Source organism: Somniosus microcephalus, chromosome 1 (genome assembly GCF_052327205.1).
Source record: "Somniosus microcephalus isolate GS21.2 chromosome 1, FLI_Smic_1.0, whole genome shotgun sequence".
NCBI classification, from domain to species: domain Eukaryota; kingdom Metazoa; phylum Chordata; class Chondrichthyes; order Squaliformes; family Somniosidae; genus Somniosus; species Somniosus microcephalus.
The window spans coordinates 107,619,197-107,642,710 of NC_140987.1; the positions used below are offsets into that span (position 1 = coordinate 107,619,197).

Genomic DNA, 23,514 nt, shown 5'->3' on the forward strand with positions numbered 1-23,514 from the left:
TATGTACCATGTACCTGGTGGGTGGTGTCCTCACGTGTGATGATGGTATCTGTGTTGATGATCTGGCATGTCTTGCAGAGGTTGCCGTGGCAGGGTTGTGTGGTGTCGTGGTCGCTGTTCTCCTGAAAGCTGGGTAATCTGCTGCGAGCGATAGTCTGTTTGAGGGCAGGCGGCTGTTTGAAGGCGAGTAGTGGAGGTGTGGGGATGGCCTTAGTGAGGTGTTCATCATCATTGATGACATGTTGAAGGCTGCGGAGAACATGGCGTAGTTTCTCCGCTCCGGGGAAGTACTGGACGACGAAGGGTACTCTGTTGGTTGTGTCCCGTGTTTGTCTTCTGAGGAGGTCTATGCGATTTTTTGCTGTGGCCCATCGGAACTGTCAATCGATGAGTCGAGCGTCATATCCCGTTCTAACGAGGGTGTCTTTCAGCATCTGTAGGTGTCCATCGCGTTCCTCCTCGTCTGAGCAGATCCTGTGTATTCGCAGGTCTTGTCCATAGGGGATGGCTTCTTTAACGTGGTTAGGGTGGAAGCTGGAGAAGTGGAGCATCCTGAGGTTGTCCGTGGGCTTGCGGTAGAGTGAAGTGCTGAGGTGTCCGTCTTTGATGGAGATTCGTGTGTCCAAGAATGAAACCGATTCTGAGGAGTAGTCCATGGTGAGTTTGATGGTGGGATGGAACTTGTTGATGTTATCGTGTAATCTTTTCAGTGATTCTTCACCGTGGGTCCATAGGAAGAAAATGTCATCGATGTATCTACTGTATAGCATTGGTTGGAGGTCCTGTGCAGCGAAGAAGTCTTGCTCGAACTTGTGCATGAAGATGTTGGCATATTGGGGTGCGAATTTGGTCCCCATGTAATGTTTTCCTGACTGACCTGTTTGGACACCATTCACACCTTTGATTGCTGTGGTTATCTCTCTGCCGAGGTGTGATAAATGGCAGTTAGAAAGATTACCTGTAATCATCTGGCATTATTCTCTGACTATAAGCTGTGTCTTTATGCATCTCTGCACTTCACCTGATGAAGGAGCAGTGCTCTGAAAGTTTGTGATTTCAAATAAAACTGTTGGACTATAATTCTTGTATAAACCTTGTTCATCTTCATTACTTTCAGTTTCCCTTCTCGTGTTTGATCAGGTATCTGCCAAGACTCGGTTTCACAGCCACATCATTTTCCTCAGCAACTGTCTCCAGTTCCGACTTATTCCACATGGATTCCAACTAAACTTCCACCCTTCGTGCTTCGGATCCACCCAGGATTACAAATATCTCCAAGATATTCATCGTTCCTCAAACTGCTGCTCTCGCCGCATCTTGAGATCCACGCTCAACGCCATGCGCCACCACATGAACAACCTCGACCTCTCTCTTCAGCAGCACCGACGCACTCTATCTCAAAGCTGTCCGGGTCCACAGTTCCATTTCATCCTTCGACTCATCCGACGCTTCAATAAAAAACTTTTCTACTTCCTTTCCGATGTCAAGGATCGCAAGCTTCATCAACTCTTGGACACCAACGCCCCTCCGGAACCTTCTTCCCCTTCACTTTCCTCTGACCCCCCTTCTCCCAATCTTACCCCCTGCCGCGTTTTCACTATCCCCTCTGACCTTCCACTCTCTGACCCTGAACGATCAGTCCTCAGCAAAGGCCTGAGCTTCATCCCCTTACACCCCCACCTCAATGAATTTCGAGCTCGGCACGATGTTGAGCTCTTTTTCCGCCGCCTTCGTCTCCGTGCCCACTTCTCTGGCCAGGAGTCTTCCCCCCGCACAACTGACCCTTTCTCCCGCTTGCAGAATTCCCATTCTACCTGGACCCCTCCCCCTGGCCTCTTACCCTCTCTAGATCTTTTCATCACTAACTGCCGCCGTGACATCGGCCGTCTCCATTTCTCTGCTCCCCTCACTCACTCCAACCTACCTCCCTCTGAACTTGCAGCACTCCATTCTCTTAGATCCAACCCTGACATTGTCATTAAACCCGCTGACAAGGGTGGTGCTGTTGTTGTTTGGCGCACTGACCTCTACCTAGCAGAAGCTGAACGCCAACTCTCCGACACCTCCTCCTACCTCCCCCTGGACCATGACCCCACTACCGAACATCAAACCACCATTTCCAAGACTGTCACTGACCTCATCTCCTCTGGAGATCTTCCCCCCACTGCCACCAACCTCATAGTTCCCCAAACCCGCACAGCCCGCTTCTACCTCCTTCCCAAGATCCACAAACAGGACTGCCCTGGTAGACCCATCGTTTCAGCCTGTTCTTGCCCCACAGAACTTATCTCTTCCTATCTTGACTCTATCTTTTCTCCCCTTGTCCAGTCTCTTCCCACCTACATCCGCGACTCTTCGGACGCCCTCCGCCACTTTAACAGTTTCCAGTCTCCTGGCCCCAACCACTTCCTTTCCACCATGGACGTACAGTCCCTCTACACCTCCATCCCCCACCCGGATGGCCTGAGCGGGCGCTCCGCTTCTTCCTTGAACAGAGGCCCAACCAGTCCCCATCCACCACCACCCTCCTCCGCCTGGCTGAACTTGTTCTCACATTGAACAACTTCTCCTTTAACTCCACTCATTTCCTCCAAATCAAAGGTGTTGCCATGGGCACCCGCATGGGTCCTAGCTATGCCTGCCTTTTCGTGGGCTATGTGGAACAATCTTTGTTCCAGTCCTACTCGGGTCCCCTCCCTCACCTCTTTTTCCGATACATTGATGACTGTATCGGTGCCGTTTCCTGCTCTCATCCCGAACTTGACAATTTCATTCACTTTGCCTCCAATTTCCACCCTTCCCTCACCTTCACATGGTCCATCTCTGACTCTTCCCTTCCCTTCCTCGACTTCTCCGTCTCCATCTCTGGGGATAGGTTATTGACCAATATTCACTACAAGCCCACCGACTCCCACAGCTACCTGGACTACACTTCCTCCCACCCCGCTTCCTGTAAGGACTCTATTCCATTCTCCCAGTTTCTCCGTCTCCGCCGTATCTGCTCCGACGATGCCACCTTCCACACCAGTGCTTCAGATATGTCTTCCTTTTTCCGCAACCGAGGATTCCCCTCTACCGTGATTGACACTGCCCTCGACCGTGTCAGTTCTATCTCCCGCACTTCTGCCCTCACCCCTGCCCCTCCCTCCCGGAACCACGATAGGGTTCCCCTTGTCCTCACCTTTCACCCCACCAGCCTCCACATTCAACGGATCATCCTCCGGCATTTCCGTTACCTCCAAAGTGATCCCACCACCAAACATATCTTCCCCTCCCCTTTCAGCATTCCGCAGGGACCGCTCCCTCCGAGACACCCTAGACCACTCCTCTCTCACCCCCAGCACCCCTTCCCCTTCGCCTGGCACCTTCCCGTGCAAGCGGAGGAGATGTAACACCTGCCCCTATACCTCCCCCCTTCCCACTGTCCAGGGCCCCAAACACCCCTTCCAGGTGAAACAGCGATTTACTTGTACTTCTCGCAATCTAGTATACTGTATTCGCTGCTCACGATGCGGTCTCCTCTACATTGGGGAGACCAAACGCAGATTGGGTGACCGCTTTGCGGAATACCTCCGTTCAGTCCGTAAGGGTGACCCCGAGCTTCCGGTCGCCTGTCATTTTAATTCAATGCTCCATTCCCACTCGGACCTCACCGTCCTTGGCCTCTTGTATTGTTCCACGGAAGCTCAACGTAAACTCGGGGAACAGCACCTCATCTTCCGATTAGGCACTCTGCAGTCTTCTGGACTCAATATCGAGTTCAACAATTTCAGATCATAACCTCGGCCCCTATTTCATTTTTTCTTGTAATTTTTCCACTCCTTTCCCCCCCCCCCCCTTTCCTTTGTTTCGCTCTCACACCTGGCAGCTATCCCTTGCCCTGCCAGTACACTTTACACCCAATCTCAGCCTATTACCATCTCGTCTAGCTTCTAACACCTTTTATTCTCTTTTTTACTTCTTTTGTTTCTTTTATTCTTTTGTTCGATCGCAGCCCTGCCACCAATCTATCTTTTCTTTCCAGTTTTGAAGAAGGGCTCGACCCGAAACATCAACTCAAATTTCTGTCCACGGATGTTGCCTGACCTGCTGAGTTTTTCCAGCATTTTCTGTTGTTATTTCGGATTTCCAATATCCGCAGCATTTTGCTATTGGACTATAACCTGGTGTTGTGTGACTTCTTACATTTGTCCACCCCAGTCCAACACTGGGCATCTCCACACCATGTCTAATCTTGAGCCAGGAACATGACAACTTCTGGTGTGTTCGGCAGGGGTGGGCTGGAATGACAATTTCAAAACTGTTATTTTTAACTTAAATATGCACGGTCATAAACCGTTGCAAAGAAAATAGCTTTGTGTTTTAATTTCGCAAAATATGGAACGCTTCACGAATTTGCGTGTCATCCTTGCGCAGGGGCCATGCTAATCTTCTCTGTATCGTTCCAATTTTAGTATATGTGCTGCCGAAGCGAGCACGACTAAAGAGGGAATCTCAAAGCTATATAAAGCACCAGGGCGCACAGCTTTTTATATTTGTAGTGGTTTTATATTTAAGTTTAACAGTTACCGGTTATATAACATCTGTTTCTTATGTTAACATTCAACATATCATCCTCCTGCTTACTGTTGCCTGCATTTTAATCTTACTAAAATAATGAAATGAAAATGCCTGCTGTGGAATTGTGGGTGCCGGCTGTATGTAAATGAGCTGCGCTGCCGCTGTACCAATGGGAAGCAGGTTCTTACAGCGTGCTGTTTAATAACTGAAACCCACGGCTATTCTCACCTTTTTCTGTCCCAATATGTGTACTTATAATTGTTAGTGTTGTGAACTTAATTGTTGGACGAGGGCTTGAAGTGAGGGTCACTTAAAAAACATGGAAGAGCTGTGATTAGTCAAAGGAGGCTCCATCATTAAAACAAAGCAAGTGACTCGGCAGTTCAGTACACTTCCCCCCCCCAAATGAATATCTAATTTATTTATTACAGATAGTTTGACAAAGACAGCGGCGCCACTTCTGTTTGTCTTCCGACAGCAGACCGTTGGCGTGAACCACGTGATCTGAGTTGGCCAAGTGACTATATCAAAGATGGCGGCCGCACCTTTCAACTGGCTTGGTGTACGCATGCGCGTCACTGTGTTCATTCCATCTTTAATGCTGTCAATTGACGTCAGGTAGCAAGATGGCGACGGGTCAACAGTGGGTGTTGGTGGAGATGGTCCAGGCCTTTTATGAGGTAAGATCAAACTGGTTGCAGAAAATAACTTTAAAAGGTACACAGTTTGTGACCAGCATAAGGAATAACTAAAGTCACATTGGGAAGTGAAAAGTTGAGGGACGTTGTGACCCAGCCCCGTGCTGAACCAATATTACAAGGAAGTAGTTCTGGAAAGGGGTTGCATTTGTTGATTGACAGCTGAACTATCCAATAGTAATTCAGCTTCTTATTTACGTCGTTGCGTACAGCATGATTGTTGTGTCGGACAACCAATTGGGAAAAGACGCGGGCGGGTGTGTACCGGTTAGATTGTGATGTCACAATCCAGCAAAGTTACGAAATGAAAGTGAAGTCGAGGGAGGTTCAATATGAGTTTCAGTGGCTGGAAGGAGAGAGAAAACAAGAGGTCTTGAGTTGAAATGTTTATTGAACTATTTATTACATGAATATTAAAACAATGATAATGTTATGAGGAACAGCACCTCATCTTCCGATTAGGCACTCTGCAGCCTTCCGGACTCAATATCGAGTTCAACAATTTCAGATCATAACCTCGGCCCCTATTTCCTTTTTTCTTGTAATTTTTCCACTCCTTCCCCCCCCCTTTTGTTTCTCTCTCACACCTGGCAGCTATCTCTTGCCCTGCCAGTACACTTTACACCTAATCTCAGCCTATTACCATCTCGTCTAGCTTCTAATACCTTTTATTGTCTCTTTTTTACTTCTTTTGTTTCTTCTAATCTTTTGCCTGATCGCAGCCCTGCCTCCGATCTATCTTTTCTTTCCAGTTTTGAAGAAGGGTTCGACCCGAAACGTCAACTCAAATTTCTCTCCACAGATGTTGCCTGACCACCTGAGTTTTTCCAGCATTTTCTAATGTTATAGGTGCTGATAAAGTCTATAGTCTACTGCTAATTAAAATGATAATTAGCAGTAGACATTCAGGGGTGATATCAGAAAGCACTTCCCACAAAAGGTAGTGGGAATCTGGAACTCTTCCCCTCCCTACCAAAAAAAACTGTTAGGCTAGAGCAATTAAAAAATTTCAAGACTGAGATTGATAGGGTTTTTGTTAGGCAAGGGTATTAAGGGTTATGGACCCAAGGCAGGTAAATGGAGTTGAGGTACAGATCAGCTATGATCCAATTGAGTGGTGGAACAGGCTGGAGAGGCTGACTGGTCTACTCCTGTTCCTGCATTCAACAGCAATTAAGCAATCTGAGTCACACAAACCACCTATTACAAAAACAAAATACTGTGGATGTTGGAAATCTGAAATAAAAACAAAATGCTGGAAATACTCAGCAGGTCAGGCAGTATCTGTGGCGAGAGAAACCGAGTTAACGTTTTAGGTCGATGACCCTTCGTCAGGACTGGAAAAAGCTGGAGATGGAACAGGTTTTTAAGCAAGTGCAGGGGCAGGGACGGAGGGGAGGAAAGAACAAGAGGGAAGGTCTGATAGGATGGAAGGCAGGAGAGATTAAGAGATAGAAACATAGAAACATAGAAGATAGGAGCAGGAGTAGGCCATTCGGCCCTTCGAGCCTGCTCCGCCATTCAACGAGATCATGGCTGATCATCCAAACCCTAGCACCCGGTCCCTACGCCGACAGCCATCCCACCCAAGCCCTATCCTCGTAACCCCACGTATTTAATCCCCCCTAACACTAAGGGCCAATTTTTTTATCATGGCCAATCAACCTAACCCGCACATCTTTGGACTGTGGGAGGAAACCGGAGCACCCGGAGGAAACGCACGCAAACACGGGGAGAATGCGCAAACTCCAGACAGACAGTCAGACAGACAGACAGATGGTGGAAGGCAGGAGAGATTAAGAGATGGTGCAAGGCAAAAAGAGATGGTAATGGGACAAGTTAAGAAACAAAAGATGGCTCTAGATGAAGTGTAAATGGCACTGGCAGAAAAGTTATGAAATGAAAGTGAAGTCCAGGGACGTTCAATGAGTTTCTGTGGATGGAAGGAGAGAGAGAGAGGAAAAAAATGGAAAATAAAGGATGGGGCAGAAGTTCTGGTCTGAAATAGTTGAACTCTTGAGTCCAGAAGGCTGTAAAGTGCCGAATCAAAAGATGAGGTGCTGTTCCTTTTACTTACGTTGAGCTCATTGGAACAGTGTAAGAGGCTGAGGACAGTGAGGTCTGAGTGGAGCGGAACAGTGTAAGAGGCTGAGGACAGTGAGGTCTGAGTGGAGCGGCGAATTAAAGTGACAGGCGACCGGACGCTCAGGGTCACCCTTACGGACTGAACGGAGGTGTTCTGCAAAGTGGTCACCCAATCTGCGTTTGGACTCCCCAATGTAGAGGAGACTGCATCGTGAGCAGCAAATACAGTACACCTAAATCTATGGTGTGTTGGGCAATTCATATGCTATAATTGGTCTCGGTGCTTTTTATCACTATGCAGTCATAGCAGAATCTGGTTTGGCTGTGTGTATATAATTTTTTAATGCTCATACGTGAATAATGGCTACTAAGAAGGTGAGTGCATATGGAACTGTATTCTGGAGTCAAATGTTTTCAGGGGAGGAAAGTATAAATTTAAACCGTAACTTTATTTAAAAAAATTAATTCATGGGATATGGGCACCGCTAGCAACCCATCCCTAGTTGCCCTTGCGAAGGTGGTGAGCTGCCTTTTGTATATCTTCACAGTAGAAGACACAAAAAGCATACCAAAAATGGTGGGGAACCAAGGGTGCAATGAGGGTGAGGAACTTAACGTAATTAATATAAGTAGAGAAAAAGTACGAGAGCAATTAATGGGATTAAAAGTCAACAAATCCCCTGGACCTGACTGCCTACATCCTAGGGTTCTAAAAGAGGTGGCTGAATAGATAGTGAATGCATCTTCCAAAATTCCCTAGATTCTAGAACGGTCCCGGCGGATTGGAAGATTCCTGGGATGAGAGGGCTGTCCTATGATGAGAGATTGTGTAGAATGGGCCTATACTCTCTGGAGTTTAGAAGAATGAGAGGTGATCTCATTGAAACATACAAGATTCTGAAGGGGATTGACAGGGTAGATGCTGAGAGGCTGTTTCCCCTGGCTGGAGTGTCTAGAACTAGGGGGCATAGTCTCAGGATAAGGGGTAGGCCATTTAAGTCCGAGATGAGGAGGAATTTCTTCACTCAGAGGATTGTGAATCTTTGGAATTCTCTGCCCCAGAGGGCTGTGGATGCTGAGTCCTTGTGTATATTCAAGGCTGAGACAGATAGATTTTTGGACTCTAGGGGAATCAAGGGATATGGAGATCGGGCGGGAAAGTGGAGTTGAGGTCAGTGATCAGCTTTAATCTTCTTGAATGGCGGAGCAGGCTCGAGGGGCCTTATGGCCTACTCCTGCTCCTATTTCTTATGTTTTTCAACCGCTACAGGTGAAGGTACTCCCACAGTTCTGTTTGGTAGGGAGTTCCTGATTTTAACCCTATGATAATGATGGAACGGTGATATATGCACAAGTCAGGAGGTTGTATTAAAATAATCCTCAAAGCTACAGAGAGATTTGTTCTCTAAGTTTAAAATGTTTTACTTTTGGGGGAAACATTAAATATACTCAGTAGTGATGCTTCATACAAGTGTACCACTTCATAGCATTGAGAAAACAGTCAAACTGTGGGTGGAGGGTCAGATCAATTCTTCGACTTACTGGATAAACAAGTTCTTATTTCTTCTCATCTGTTTTGTAGATTGCTAGTTACTACCTGGGAAATATTTTCCTCGCAACTTTTGATATTGAACATGACCAACTTTTTTTTTAAATTCACACTTTCCATTATCTACTCTCTCTTCCCTCCCCCTCAACTTGATTTTTCACTTTGGTTTGTGATATACCATAATAATCCTTTAAAATCATCTCCATCCGATCAGATTTATAATTTAGCATTTTGTAATTTTAAAAACAGTTTCTTGATTTTGCTTTTCTGTATTAATGAGACAATTTATTTGCATTGCTTGAGTAATTTCCTTTGTCTGTTTGACAGACCAGTTCTCTTCAAGGTAATCTATGCTTTATAAATTGTATGAACAATCCAGTTCATTCAGTCATGTACATTCTTTAGTTCAACTGCAGTTTCTTCAGCCTTGACCCATACGTGCTAATGTTGGGGAAGATCATGAAAAGGAGAGATAGTTGGTTCAATCAGCATTTGAACATCCCCCTCTCCAACAGATATACCACTTTGAGTACTGTTGGGGGGGGGGATGGCTTATCAGAGGAAGGCAGCAGCAGCCAACTTCCTGGCACCAGGGGTGGCTCTGCTGCACAGAATGGGAGGAAAAAGAGTGGTAGAGCTATAGTAATAGGGGATTCAATTGTAAGGGGAATAGATAGGCGTTTCTGCGGCGGCAAACGAGACTCCAGGATGGTGTGTTGCCTCCCTGGTGCAAGGGTCAAGGATGTCTCCGAGCGGCTGCAGAACATCTTGGAAGGGGAGGGTGAACAGCCAGTTGTCGTGGTGCATATAGGCACCAACGATGTAGGTAAAAAGCGGGATGAGGCCCTAAAAGCGGAATATAGGGAGTTAGGAGGTAAATTAAAAAACAGGACCTCAAAGGTAGTAATCTCAGGATTGCTACCAGTGCCACGTGCTAGTCAGAGTAGAAATAGAAGGATACTTCAGATGAATACGTGGCTAAAGGAATGGTGCCAGGGGGAGGGATTCAAATTCCTGGGACATTGGAACCGGTTCTGGGGGAGGTGGGACCAGTTCAAACCGGACGGTCTGCACCTGGGCAGGGCTGGAACCGATGTCCTAGGGGGTTTGTTTGCGAGTGCTGTGGGGGAGGGTTTAAACTAAAATGGAAGGGGGTTGGGAACCTGAGCAGGGAGACAGAGGACAGGGAAACAAGGATAAAAGCAAAAGATAGGAAGGAGAAAAACAAAAGTGGCAGTCAGAGAAATCAAGGGTTTAAATCAAACGTGGCCACAGTAAATAATAATTCTAATAGGTCTAAGAGCATTAAAAAAACAAGCCTGAAGGCTTTGTGTCTTAATACGAGGAGCATTTGTAATAAGGTGGATGAATTGGCTGCGCAAATAGAGGTAAACGAATATGATTTGGTTGGGATTACGGAAACGTGGCTCAAGGATGGCCAAGACTGGGAACTCAACATCCAGGGGTATTCGATATTCAGGAAAGATAGGCAAAAAGTAAAGGGAGGTGGGGTAGCATTACTGGTTAAAGAAGGGATTAACACAGTGGTAATGAAGGATATTAGCTCTGATGATGTGGAATCTGTATGGGTAGAATTGAGAAATACTAAGGGGAAAAAAACATTAGTGGGAGTGGTATATAGACCTCCAAACAGTAAGGCGGAGGTTGGGGATGGCATTAAAAGGGAAATTAAAGAAGCGTGCAATAAGGGCACAGCAGTCATCATGGGTGACTTTAATCTACATATAGATTGGGCTAACCAAATTAGTAACAATACTGTGGAGGAGGAATTCCTGGAGTGTTTACGGGATGGTTTCCTGGACCAATATGTCGAGGAACCAACCAGGGATCAGGCCATCTTAGACTGGGTATTATATAACGATAAAGGATTAATTAGCAATCTTGTTGTACGAGGCCCCTTGGGTCGGAGCGATCATAATATGATCGAATTCTTCATTAAGATGGAGAATGAAGTAGTTGACTCAGAAACTAGGGTCCTCAATTTAAATAAAGGAAACTACGATGGTCTGAGGAGCGAGTTGGGTAGGATTGATTGGGGAATGGCACTCAAAGGGTTGACGGTGGATAGGCAATGGCAAACATTCAAAGACCGAATGGATGAACTACAGAAGTTGTTCATCCCAGTTTGGCATAAAAATAAAACAAAAAAGGTGACTCAACCGTGGCTAACAAGGGAAATTAGGGATAGCATAAGATCCAAGGAGAGGACATACAAATTGGCCAGCAAAAGCAATAATCCTGAGGATTGGGAGCAGTTCAGGATTCAACAAAGTAGGACAAAGGGATTAATTAAGAAAGGGAAAATAGAATATGAGAGTAAGCTTGCAGGGAACATAAAAACTGACTGTAAAAGCTTTTATAGATATGTGAAGAGAAAAAGATTGGTGAAGTCAAGCGTAGGTCCCTTGCAGTCAGAATCGGGGGAATTTATAATGGGGAGCAAAGAAATGGCAGACCAACTAAATACATATTTTGGTTCTGTCTTCACAAAGGAGGACACAAATAACCTCCCAGAAATACCGGGGAACATAGGGTCTGATGAAAGGATGGAACTGAAAGAAATCAGTATTTGTAGGGAAATGATGTTAGGAAAATTGATGGGATTGAAGGCCGATAAATCCCTAGGGCCTGATGATCTACATCCCAGGGTACGTAAGGAAGTGGCCCTAGAAATAGTAGATGCATTGCTGGTCATCTTCCAGAACTCAATAGACTCTGGAACAGTACCCATGGATTGGAGGATAGCTAATGTTACCCCACTATTCAAAAAAGGTGGCAGAGAAAAAGTGGGGAATTATAGACCGGTAAGCCTGACATCGGTAGTGGGGAAAATGCTAGAGTCCATTATAAAAGATGTAATAGCAGAGCACTTGGAAAGCAGTGACAGGATTGGACAAAGTCAACATGGATTTACAAAAGGTAAATCATGCTTGACTAATCTACTGGAATTTTTTGAGGATGTAACTGGTAAAATAGATAAGGGAGAACCAGTGGATGTGGTGTATTTGGACTTTCAGAAGGCTTTCGATAAGGTCCCGCATAAGAGATTAGCGTGCAAAATTAAGGCACATGGGATTGGGGGCAAGGTATTGACTTGGATAGAGAACTGGCTGGCGGACAGAAAGCAAAGAGTTGGAATAAACGGGTCGTTTTCCGAGTGGCAGGCAGTGACTAGTGGGGTACCGCAAGGATCGGTCCTAGGACCCCAGCTGTTCACAATATATATTAATGATCTGGATGAGGGAATTGGATGTAATATCTCCAAATTTGCAGATGACACAAAGCTGGGTGGGAGGGTATGCTGTGAGGAGGATGTCATGAAACTCCAGTACGATTTGGACAGGTTAGGTGATTGGGCAGAAACATGGCAAATGCACTATAATGTGGATAGATGTGAGGTTATCCACTTTGGAGGCAAAAACAGGAAGGCAGATTATTATTTGAATGGCAATAGATTGGGTGAAGGGGAAGTGCAAAGAGACCTGGGTGTTCTTGTGCACCAGTCGCTGAAGGTAAGCATGCAGGTGCAGCAGGCGGTTAAGAAGGCAAATGGTATGTTGGCCTTCGTAGCAAGAGGGTTCGAGTACAGGAATAAGGATGTCTTGCTACAGTTGTACAGGGCCTTGGTGAGACCGCACCTTGAGTATTGTGTGCAGTTTTGGTCGCCTTATCTGAGGAAGGACGTTCTTGCCATGGAAGGAGTGCAGCGAAGATTCACCAGGCTGATAGCTGGGATGGCAGGAATGACGTATGAGGAGAGATTGCGTCGATTGGGCTTATACTCACTGGAGTTTAGAAGATTGAGAGGGGCTCTCATCGAATCCTATAAAATTCTGTCAGGCCTGGACAGACTAGATGCTGGAAGGATGTTCCTGATGGTCGGGGAGTCCAGAACCAGGGGTCATAGTCTAAGGATAAGGGGTAGGACATTTAGGACTGAAATGAGGAGGAATTTCTTCACCCAGAGTGGTGAACCTGTGGAATTCTCTGCCACAGAGGGCGGCGGAGGCCAGTTCATTAAATATATTCAAGAAAGAGTTGGATATATTTCTTAAGGCTAAAGGGACCAAGGGATATGGGGAGAAGGCAGGGACAGGGTACTGAATTTGAATGATCAGCCATGATCTCATTGACTGGCAGAGCAGGTTCGAAGGGCCGAATGGCCTACTCCTGCTCCTATCTACTATGTTTCTATGAACCAGAGGCCCTGCCTGTGCTCAGTACCACAACAAGTGTTGCAGTTATCCATTGACTTATTAAAATCAGGTTGAGAGCACCCTTAATAAGGAAATAACCTTTATTTCTACATTTCATAAGGTTAGATCAAATAATTAAACCCAAAAGCAAAATGCACACGGGGACAATTTTTTTCCTTCCAATATCCCTAAAACTTAAACATGCACTTTCCCGCCACTGATCAATTACAACAGAATACCTACTCAAATCATAATTCATTGATTACCAAATATATCCAGAAGTTGAGTTCAAATCCCAACATGACAAGTTGTGAAACTGATTTCAATAAATCAGCTAATTGTGGGCTGACACCAGAAATAATTACCATGAAACCTGCTGGATTGTTGGAAAAGTTCCAAAAGTTTCATTAATGTCCTCCATGGAAGGGAACCTGCCACCCCTACCTGGTCTGCCTTATATGTAACTCCAGTATCACGCTATATGTGGCTGATTCTTAATGTCCTCTGTAGTGGCCGATCAAGCCACTGAGTTGTATACAGTTGCTACAAAGTTCAGTATAATAAGAAAAAAATCAGATAGACCATCACGTTAGGACAAAACTCCAGTGATGCCAGCCCAGTCTACTCAGCAAAATCTACTTCGCTAACATCTAAGGGCTGGTGCCGTCTCTGGGTATGTCCTATGCCACTGGCAGGATAGATGCATCAGCGGTGGGGGCACAATGGTATACATTTGTGGGTGGGGTGGGAGTGGTCCTGGAAGTCTTCATTGATTCCAGATCCCATGAAGGTTTCAGGTCAAACAAGACCAAGGTAACTTCTTCCTGATCACAACTTACCACCCCTCTCAGCTGAACAATCAGTACTCATCTATGTTGAACATCACTTGAACGAGGTTCTGAGAGAAGTAAGGGCACAGAATGTACTCCTGGTGGGGGACATCAATGCCTACCACCAAGAGTGGCTTAGTAGAACCGCCACTGATCAAGTTGGCTGAGACCTGAAGGTTACAGCTGCCAGACAAGGCCTGTGTCAGTGGTGAGGGAACCATTATAAGGGGCTAGCCTACTTTACCTAGTCCTTGCCAACCTACCTGTCACAGACTGGCCTGACCATGACAACATTTGTACGAATAACCACCACACAGTCCTTGTGAAGGAAAGTTTCAACTTTACAGTGAGGACATCCTCCATCATGTAGTGTAGTTCAACTGCTGAACTAAGTGGGACACACTAAGATCAGCTCTAGCTGTCCAAAACTGCCCATGAGGCACTGTGGGCCATCAGCAGCAGCAGAATTATAAATCACGACAATCTGTACCAGGAGCAGTTCCAGGCATACCTTAGAATGAGGTATCAAGCTGTTGAAGCTATAAGATCAAGCTATGCTCATGCTAAACACCAAAAGCAGCAGGTCCACAACCAACTGATCAGAACCAAGCTCTGCAGCCCTACCTCATCTAGTTGAGAATGGTGGTAGATAATTGGGTAACTAACAGGAGGAAGAAGCTCCACAAATATCTCCATTTTCGAGCATGAATGTAAGAGACAAGGCCAAAAGTGCCAAGTGGATGGTCTATTTGGTCCCTTCCTGATGCCACTACCATTATAGGGGCCAATTCGGTTCACACCACGTGACATTAAGTGGCTGACTGCACCGGACTCTCCCAAGGCTTTTGGCACTGACACCATCCCTGCTGAAGTGCTGAAGACTTGCACAGCACAACTACCATAGCCAAGCTGTTCCAATGCAGACACTGGCATCTACCCAGCAATGTGGGAAATTGGCCATATATGTCCTATCCACAAAGAATTTAATCCGGCAACTACTGCCTCCTCCCAATCTTCAGTAAAGTGATGGAGTCATTATCAGTACCATCAAATTACACCTGCTCATCAACACTTAGTTTGGGTCCTATCAGAACCGCTCAGCTGAAGACCTCATCATAGCTGTGATCCAGACATGGATGCAAGCGTTGAATATGAGATGAGAGCAGCTGCCCTCGACATCAAGGCAGCATTCGACTGAGCATAACACCAAAGAACCCCAGGAAAATAAAATGTAATTGGGTGGGGGTGCGGTAGAGAAAGTCAAAGGGAAACCCCCCAATGGCTGGGGTCATAAATGATGGACAGGAAGATGGTCATATTTGTTGGAGTGTCCTCGGCGACCATCTTCAGTTTCTTTACCATTGACATTCTACCCTCCGTAAGCTTGAGGTCATCCAAAACTCGGCTGCTCGTGTCCTAAGTCCCGTTCACCTATCACCCCTGTGCTCGCTGACCTACATTGGCTCCCGGTTAAGCAACACCTCGATTTTAAAATTCTCATCCTTTTCGAATCCCTCCAACGCTTCGCCCCTCCCTATCTCTAATGTCTTCCAGCCCCACAACCCTCCGAGATATCTGCTCTCCTGAGCATCCCCGATTTTGTTTGCTCCACCATTGGTGGCCATGCCTTCAGCTGCCAAGGCCCTAAGCTGTGGAATTCCCTCCCTAAACCTCTCCATCTCTTCCACTCTTTCTTCCTTAAGATGTTCCTAAAAACCTACCTCTTATCTCCTTATGTGGCTTGGTGTCAAATTTTGTTTTAGAATGCTCCTGTGAAGCGCCTTGGGGCGTTTTACTATATTAAAGGCGCTTTATACATGAAAGTTGTTGTCCCTGCACGAGGCTCAGTGGGCTATTCAGCTATGAAAGGCACCACAACTGAGCCTGAGTTTTGTTCTCCCCCCTCATGCCATCTAGCAGGGAGGGAACAGCAGAGGGTGAGGTTCATAATTTTCAGGTAGCTAGGGCTAGACAGTAAAGCCTTGGCAGTGACACCAACATCCAGTGAACATTTTTTTTAAATCCAGTTAGTGGCATACTTATCATAATGCTGCAGTGTATACCATCGACAAGATGCACTGCAGCAACTCGCCCAGGCTTCTTCGGCAGCACCTCCCAAACCCGCGACCTCTACCACCTCGAAGGACAAGGGCAGCAGGCGCACGGGAACACCACCACCTCCAAGTTTCCCTCCAAGTCACACATCATCCTGACTTGGAAGTATATCGGTGTTCCTTCATCGTTGCTGGGTCAAAATCCTGGAACTCCCTCCTCAACAGCAGTTCAAGAAGGCGGCTCACCACCAGCTTCTCAAGGGCAATTAGGGATGGGCAATAAATGCTGGCCTTGCCAGCGATGCCCACATCCCATGAATGAATTAAAAAACAATATTCACTAATGTCAACATTAATATACTGAAATAAAATTAAACTTGCAGTGCTAGTCTAAAAAGGCATGTGGTGATGGTCTGATTTAGAAGCTTTTTAAAAAAACAAACAGATTTGGTTAAGAAGAAAACACAGCAATATTAACTCACAACTCGGACAGAATCCAAGAACCAGCAAGAATAGCAGCTCCGCTCCTCCACATGATTGTCCACAAACATCAGCCAGTTTCTCTTAAGCCATGAGGTTAACTTTAAAATTGTCAAACAAGTCTTGTTCCTTTGAATAAAACAGCAGCAGCTCCCTAGAGCTGCAGGCATATCTTTATTTCCCTCCATCAAGTAAGGGCCACTGCCCTACAGCCACATTGTAATCAGCAGAACCTCTTCAAAGCATGCCATAACATATATTATGTTTTTCCTTCCTTTTTGCCTATCCAATTCACAGTAATGAGGCTGCCAGCAAAGTCCCATCTGGGCTGATCTTCCTGGCCTTTGAACAGCCCATGTCACAAGGGAGGCACAGACTGGAGCTTAGAAACCAGTTTTCATTTTACAAAATGATTGCTACAAAGGGCCTTATTAACTGATCTCTTCTCCTTTCATGGAGTCTCTGACTCTGATTCCGGCAAGTCTGTAGATAAAATCAGGATAGAACACAGGCTCCTAAACCTGCTGTGCAACTTTTGACATGTGGCCTAGCTTTTCCACCTGCTCATAGTCATAGAGTCATAGAGTTTTACAGCACAGAAAGAGGCCCTTCGGCCCATCGTGTCTGCGCCGCCCATCCATCCCTGTCCAGTCTAATCCCATTTTCCAGCATTTGGTCCATAGCCTTGTATGCAATGGCATTTCAAGTGCTCATCCAAATGCTTCTTGAATGTTGTGAGGGTTCCTGCCTCCACCACCCTTTCAGGCATTGAGTTCCACATTCCAACCACCCTCTGGGTGAAAAAGTTCCTCCTCAAATCCCCTCTAAATCTCCTGCCCCTTACCCTGAATCTATGCCCCCTTGTTATTGACCCCCCCACTAAGGGGAAAAGTTCCTCTTTATCTACCCTATCTATGCCCCTCATTATTTTGTACACCTCAATCAGGTCCCCCCTCAGCCTTCTCTGCTCCAAGGAAAACAACTCCAGCCTGTCCAGCCTCTCTTCATAGCTGAGGCGCTCCATCCCTGCTATGGCTCATTATCCACTAACTCCTTTCATGAAAATGATATCCTTGACTCCTAACTATCACCTCCGCACTTTAGCTACCAGAAACTATTGGAATTCATCTTGCAGTTGAGGGAGCCTAAGTTTCATAGATCCAAGTCATCAATGTAAAATGTTCGTATTTGTCAGCCTTCCATCAGAGTTGGTATGTTTCAGTTTCCCAACTGGTACAGGTAGACTACCCTTTATCCGCACTTCCGACAACCGAAATCCTCTGAAAACCGAAAGGTTTCGTTCAGCGTAAGTCGTCCGCACGACGCCGACCCCCGACCGCCGGCCCCCACCCCCGACAAATTTCCCAGTCTTATAAAATACCTTCTGAAATCCGAAAACCGAAACACGGCTGGTCCCGAGGTTTTCGGATAAAGGATAGTCTACCTGTACTGAGACTGTGAATTGTCTGTGTGCCAGGATTGGCAGCTAGGGCCAGGAAAGATGCTTTTGGGTCCTTCCGTGGTTGACTGGTAATCAGAAACATGATTGAAGTAGTCCTTTTCTAGCTAAGATTTCTGATATAGTGGGTTCTGTGAGCTTACATTTTAGCTTATAAAATTAATTAAGACTATCTTCACTTAGGTTGTAGCTTTTTTAAAACAGTAAATAATGTAGCTGCCTTATTGGCGGGGTGGGGGGGAAGAAATTATTGACCAGCATAGTCAAAGACTAAATCTAACTCCAATCTAACGAGCTGATATTTATTTTTATTAATTTTTTTAATTAGACTGAATGCAATGAGTGATCTGACTGATTGTGACACCTGGCAATGTTGCATTTCAAAAGTTTGTATTCCTAAAATAACTTGTCTACTAATTGTAATTGTTTTATAGCAACATCCAGCATTGTTTTATACCTTCCCCAGCTCTGAATCCCCTATTTCAGCAAGGAATATGCTAAAACATAATTATTGCAATAGTAAATCACAATACATGACCTGTACTTCTGATTGATATCGTACTCTTTGATGGAGTTGGTGAGTAGTTCCAGTAATGGCTTGTGGGAGATGTGAAATTAAACACTTCAAAAATAAATAGAAGTGCAAATAGAATATCTCTAAATGTATTAATTTAAAATGATAGTAATGCCACAATAAGTTTAAAATCATGTTCTGAATATCATGCTGCAGTATGTTAACAGTTTACATTACATGCAAAGAGCTGAGTGATATCCCAATCACAGACTGTAAGAATTATGACTAATATTAAACTGTCCACTGTGCATTGTATCTTTAAAATCACTGGACTGGTCTCATGGTTGCAGAGAAATCTTAGGCTGAGGTGAATTTCTCAACTGGATTATGTGCTTTGTGTTTTATTCTCATCAATCCCTATGTTCCACCTCCCCAATCTAATAAAATTACACTTTTGTAACTTGCTCCCTGTTGCCCATTATTCCATTCACATTGCACTTGTGTGATATCAATAGAATTGATTAGGGCAAGGGAAGAATAGACGGATTTTGATTAAGTTGATATATGACTAACTATAATACAAGGCATCGTTCAACTAGTGCATCATTGAAAATGGAACCTGTTCGTGCGTTGCAGCTGAAACGGTAGGCTTCCCTCGCTGCAGTCCTGAGCAGAACCATTTATTTTGACTTTTATCATTTATATTGGAGTACCAACAAATGTCACCAAGAAATATACATTTCTGTCTAAGATTTTTCCATATTGCTGAGTTCTTGGTCTTGTCTCTGTTGCTCTGGTGAAGGGTCAAGCAGAGGTTAGGTGCTTTCCGTAAAGGGTTGACAAATTATTTACAGGCGGCCCCTGTGTCCATTCTACCGGATTGTTTGCAGCAGTGACCACCCCAGTGAGATCAGGGAAATGGGAGGAAAAATCGAGGGACTAGCCTTCAACGTTAAAAATGACCATGGTGGTGTCGGAGCCATACAGCACAAACTGAGCTACCTTTTGAGGTGGAGGGAAGTGTTGAGTGGGTTGTGCCAAGAATTGGTGTTGGGACCACAACTACTTCTAATTTACACAATGACTTGGACTCGGAAACTCAATGCAAACTGGTCAAATTTGCAGCTAACAGCAAACCAGGAGGGGCAATGGAATTGGAGGAGGCAGCTTAGAAATTACAAAATGAGTTGGACAAAATATGTGAGTGGGCAGAACAATGGCAGAGGGAAATTGAATATAAATACAGCACATGTAGTATGTGTCGTCCATTATTACTTTACATGAGTTGTGTTAAACCTATGAAATTGATGGGCAGGAAAAGACCAGCTGGTCCGCTAAACCTGCCCCACACCACGATGGCAGGAGCATCAACTAACATAGAAAGAGACCTAAGAGTGTTAGGCCTAGAAATTCACTATGGCCCTGCCAGCTGGCTAGCGCCCAAAAGTTAGCGCTGGGCGCGGAGCCAGTTGCGACCGTCAGATATTCAGTTTTTGCGCCCCAAGTCGGAACCGGGCGCTATTCCAGGGTGTGCCCGCCCCCGCTTGGGGCGCTGAAACTGAATTTCAGCGCTCTAGGTGCCGCTGCGCCACCCACTGCGGAGCGGCAGGCTGCGGTACTGCAGGCCTCCTCCTCTTAAGGGGGAGCTGCCTGCCACGGGGAAATCGCCGCTGGATTGTGCCGGCAAATGAGCCCGGCACCACGGATAAGTGCCGGGTTCGCGGAAAGCAGCCGGCAATGCCGGGGGGAGGGGGAGGTGGAGGAGGCTGGGGAAGGAGGTGCGGGCAGGCGGCCGCCGAAAAAGCGGCCGGCTGCACCTCCACCTTAAAGCGCCCCACTAAGGCTACAGTACGGCCCCGTTTTCTGGTCGCTGTTTGCGGCCGCTGCGGAAGAGGCGGCCGCAACTAAATATGGGGATCGGGCCGGTTTCGGGGCGGAACCGGGGCACTGCGCACACCGATGACGTCATCGGTGCCGGCGCAGCGCTAACGGCTACCGCCGCCATTACCGCTGCGCTGAATATCAGCGCAAGCTCCTGTATTGGCGCAGAAGCCCTCTTTAGGCGGTAACTGGCCGCAAAGCTGCCGGCGCCTTAATGAATTTCTAGGCCTTAGTGTTAGTAGGCAGCATTCAACATGTACAACTAATAGAGAGCAATAATCTAAGCCAAAGCAATAGAATATAAATCAAAGGAAGTTGTGATCAAACTGAACAGTGCTTTTGTCAGACCACATTTGACCACTGCATCCAGTTCTAGTTGCCAAGATATAAGGAAGATGTTCAAAGGTAGGAGGCAGCACAGAGAAGAGCCACAAGGATAATCTCCAGTCTCGGAGATCTAATGAGGAATGACTGGAGAAATTTGGGCTTTTCAATCTTGAAAAGTGACTGAGATGATACAGAAGTATTTCCCTTTCCTCTCAAGTCCTTGTGCTTGTTGTTACTTCCCAAATACATCCTCATCTTTCCAGCAACTACATGTTTGAATCTCGCTAATCAGCACTGAAATGACCCTACCACAGCACTGAAATGACCCTAATCAAAGTCACAAATAATATTCTCTTGAGTGTGACTGTGGTGTATTTTCCATCTTCGTCCTCCTCAAGCTCTCTGCAGTTTTTGACATGGTTGACCACTCCATCCTGCTCGATTGTCCAGTTCAGTGTGATTGACCTCACTTGATTCCACTCTTACCTATCCAGAGTATCTCCGGCAATGGCTTCTCTTCCTGGCCCCAAACCGTTATACCCAGCATCTTCCATGGATCTATCCTTGCACCCCCCCCTCCCAACCTCACCATCATCTGAATACATGGGGTTAGCTTCCACATATATGGTGACAACACCAGCTCCACCTCTCTACTCCACTCACTGCCTCCGTGCTATTAGACTGCTTGTCCAACGTTCAGTCTTTGATTAGCCACAATTTTTTCCTTGGCCATTGTCTTTGGCCTCCACCACAAACTCTGTACCCATGCCACCAAACTGATTCCACCACCGAACAAATTCCTTCTCCCCAGCCACTGTCGTGGGTTGAACCAGACTGTTCATAAACTCGCTGTCCTTTTGGACCCCAAGGTTAGCTTCCGATTCCATATCCTCTCCATTGCAAAAAATGCCTACTTTCACCTCCGCAACCCTGCCTTGATTCCACCCCTGCTTCAGCCACCAGATTTTCCTTCCTTGTGTTGACAGCACTAGTTAAACTAACAGAATAACTCTTAACTGCAAGTGAATGTGGATTCTTTAGTTTACCTTGACTTCTGACAGAAATCTGTTCTACTTTTTGATTGCAGAGTAAACATATTGGCCCAGAAATTCGGGTCGGGGGCTTCCTGCGGGTGCAAGCCCCCGACCTGCACTTACCTTGCGCGCCGGCAGTTGAGCTGTAGGGCCCCGTGGAATTCCGATCCGGGGCCTGGCCCAGCTGCTGGCGCGCAGTGCTTGCGTGTCCCAGGAGCGCAGTTAGTTCGATGCGTCCCCTGGGATCACGTGGGCCATGGGCAGCCAATCGGAGCAGGGAATGCTCCATTCATAAGTCTTGACAGGAAGTGATGTTAAGACTTATAAATACTACGGCCCCAAAATAGCAGTAAACCTTCAAATAATTTTTTTTTTAAATCACATTTTTAAAAATAAACTATAAATTACATTAAATAACTATTTTAAACAATAATTTAAATTTTTGAAATTTTTTAATATTCTAACGGGGCTAAAAATAAACTTACCTTGCTTTAAAGTATTTAAAAATAATAAACCTGTGGAAAAAATGTTTTAATTTTAATTAATTGACCACTTACCTTGTAAAAAGCAGGGCTTACGCCTGCTTTTTACATTTCTAAATTCTAAAGACTTACGTTTTTTTTTACAGGTTTTTCCCATGAGGGTAAGTTCAAAGCGCTCGCGCAGACTCCCCCGCATACACGTTCGACCTCTGAACCCCTGCTTTCAGAGGAACGGAAGTGCCGGTTTCCCGCGCATGCACAGTGCATGCAGGAAACTGGCACTTCCATCGGGTCTACGGGTGAGTACCCCGTGCGTACTCGCCCGTGGAGACCCGAATTGCTGGGCTAATAACCGTGAACTAGTGAGAAAACAGCAGAAATCAAAATGGGAAAAGCAGGGGGAAATTGTGTTCCATAATAGATTTGTTATAATGCTGTTAAGTTATATCTGACAAAATAATCCTTCAATTTATCCCTGACATTGATCATTACAATTCACTCGCAAATAAAAATACTATATGTCATGTTGCGAGATATTAATCGTCCAGATGCATCACTAGCGCTAATCTCATTGAAGCATTTTAAAAGTGAGCTAGTGAGTCACAGTGTATATAGTTAGGTTATAAGATTCCCAAATAGTTTCTCCTGCCTAAGTGGCTGCTTGATTTCTGAATAGTTTGTCCAGTGATAGTTATATGTCACCTTTTCAAAAAGAAATGCACAGTAATGCACTAAATATCTGGGCTTTGGGATTTATGTATGACTTGTGCTTCAAATTTTACAGTACTCCTCGAGGTGTGTTTTCATGCCAGAAGGGTGAGGTGAGCCTCAACCGATTGATGAGGTTTTTACTGCAAAGTTCACGGACGTGAAACCCTTTCCAGACTGGTGTTAACAATCTCTCCGTTACTTGTATTTCTGAATAAAGTGTAGAATTCCACAACAATTAACCTGTATGTTTGTTCTAACTCATGATTAAGCACTTGATTATAAAGTGAGATTTTATCAGACCTCTGAGGTTGTAAATTGACACTTTGGATATTTTATGTAGATTGCAATGGTGGAAAAAATACTGCTTTTGTAATGTAAAGCATTAAATACTCATGTACTATAATTGTTATATTCCATAACTTTTCCTTTGCCACAGTAAGGATATTCTCTATTTTTTGATGTAACATTGAGCACTGTGGCATATAATTAGCAGTTGTTTTTTTGATGTCCTTTAGGCCCCAGCTTACCATCTAATTCTGGAAGGAATTCTCATTTTGTGGATAGTGAGACTACTTTTCTCCAAAACCTACAAACTTCAGGAGCGTTCTGACCTGACAGAAAAGGTAATCAAGT

The 23,514-nt window shown here is 45.4% G+C and overlaps 1 protein-coding gene and 1 non-coding gene across 2 annotated transcripts in view; one reads left to right on the forward strand and one right to left on the reverse strand.

The window, feature by feature from the left end:
* Positions 1 to 4,371: 4,371 nt before the first annotated feature.
* Positions 4,372 to 4,478, reverse strand: LOC147124279 (U6 spliceosomal RNA). Its single transcript, XR_015080241.1, has one exon. It is a non-coding gene; the product is annotated as a U6 spliceosomal RNA (small nuclear RNA).
* A 641-nt stretch (positions 4,479 to 5,119) lies between these two features.
* sptlc1 (serine palmitoyltransferase, long chain base subunit 1) overlaps positions 5,120 to 23,514 on the forward strand; it is a 42,561-nt gene continuing 24,166 nt past the window's right edge. Inside the window, exons 1-2 of the mRNA XM_085984532.1 lie at positions 5,120 to 5,240; positions 23,397 to 23,504. Of these exons, the coding sequence (XP_085840658.1) occupies positions 5,187 to 5,240; positions 23,397 to 23,504 (162 nt within the window). The 5' untranslated portion in view covers positions 5,120 to 5,186. The remainder of the gene's footprint in view (positions 5,241 to 23,396; positions 23,505 to 23,514) is intronic.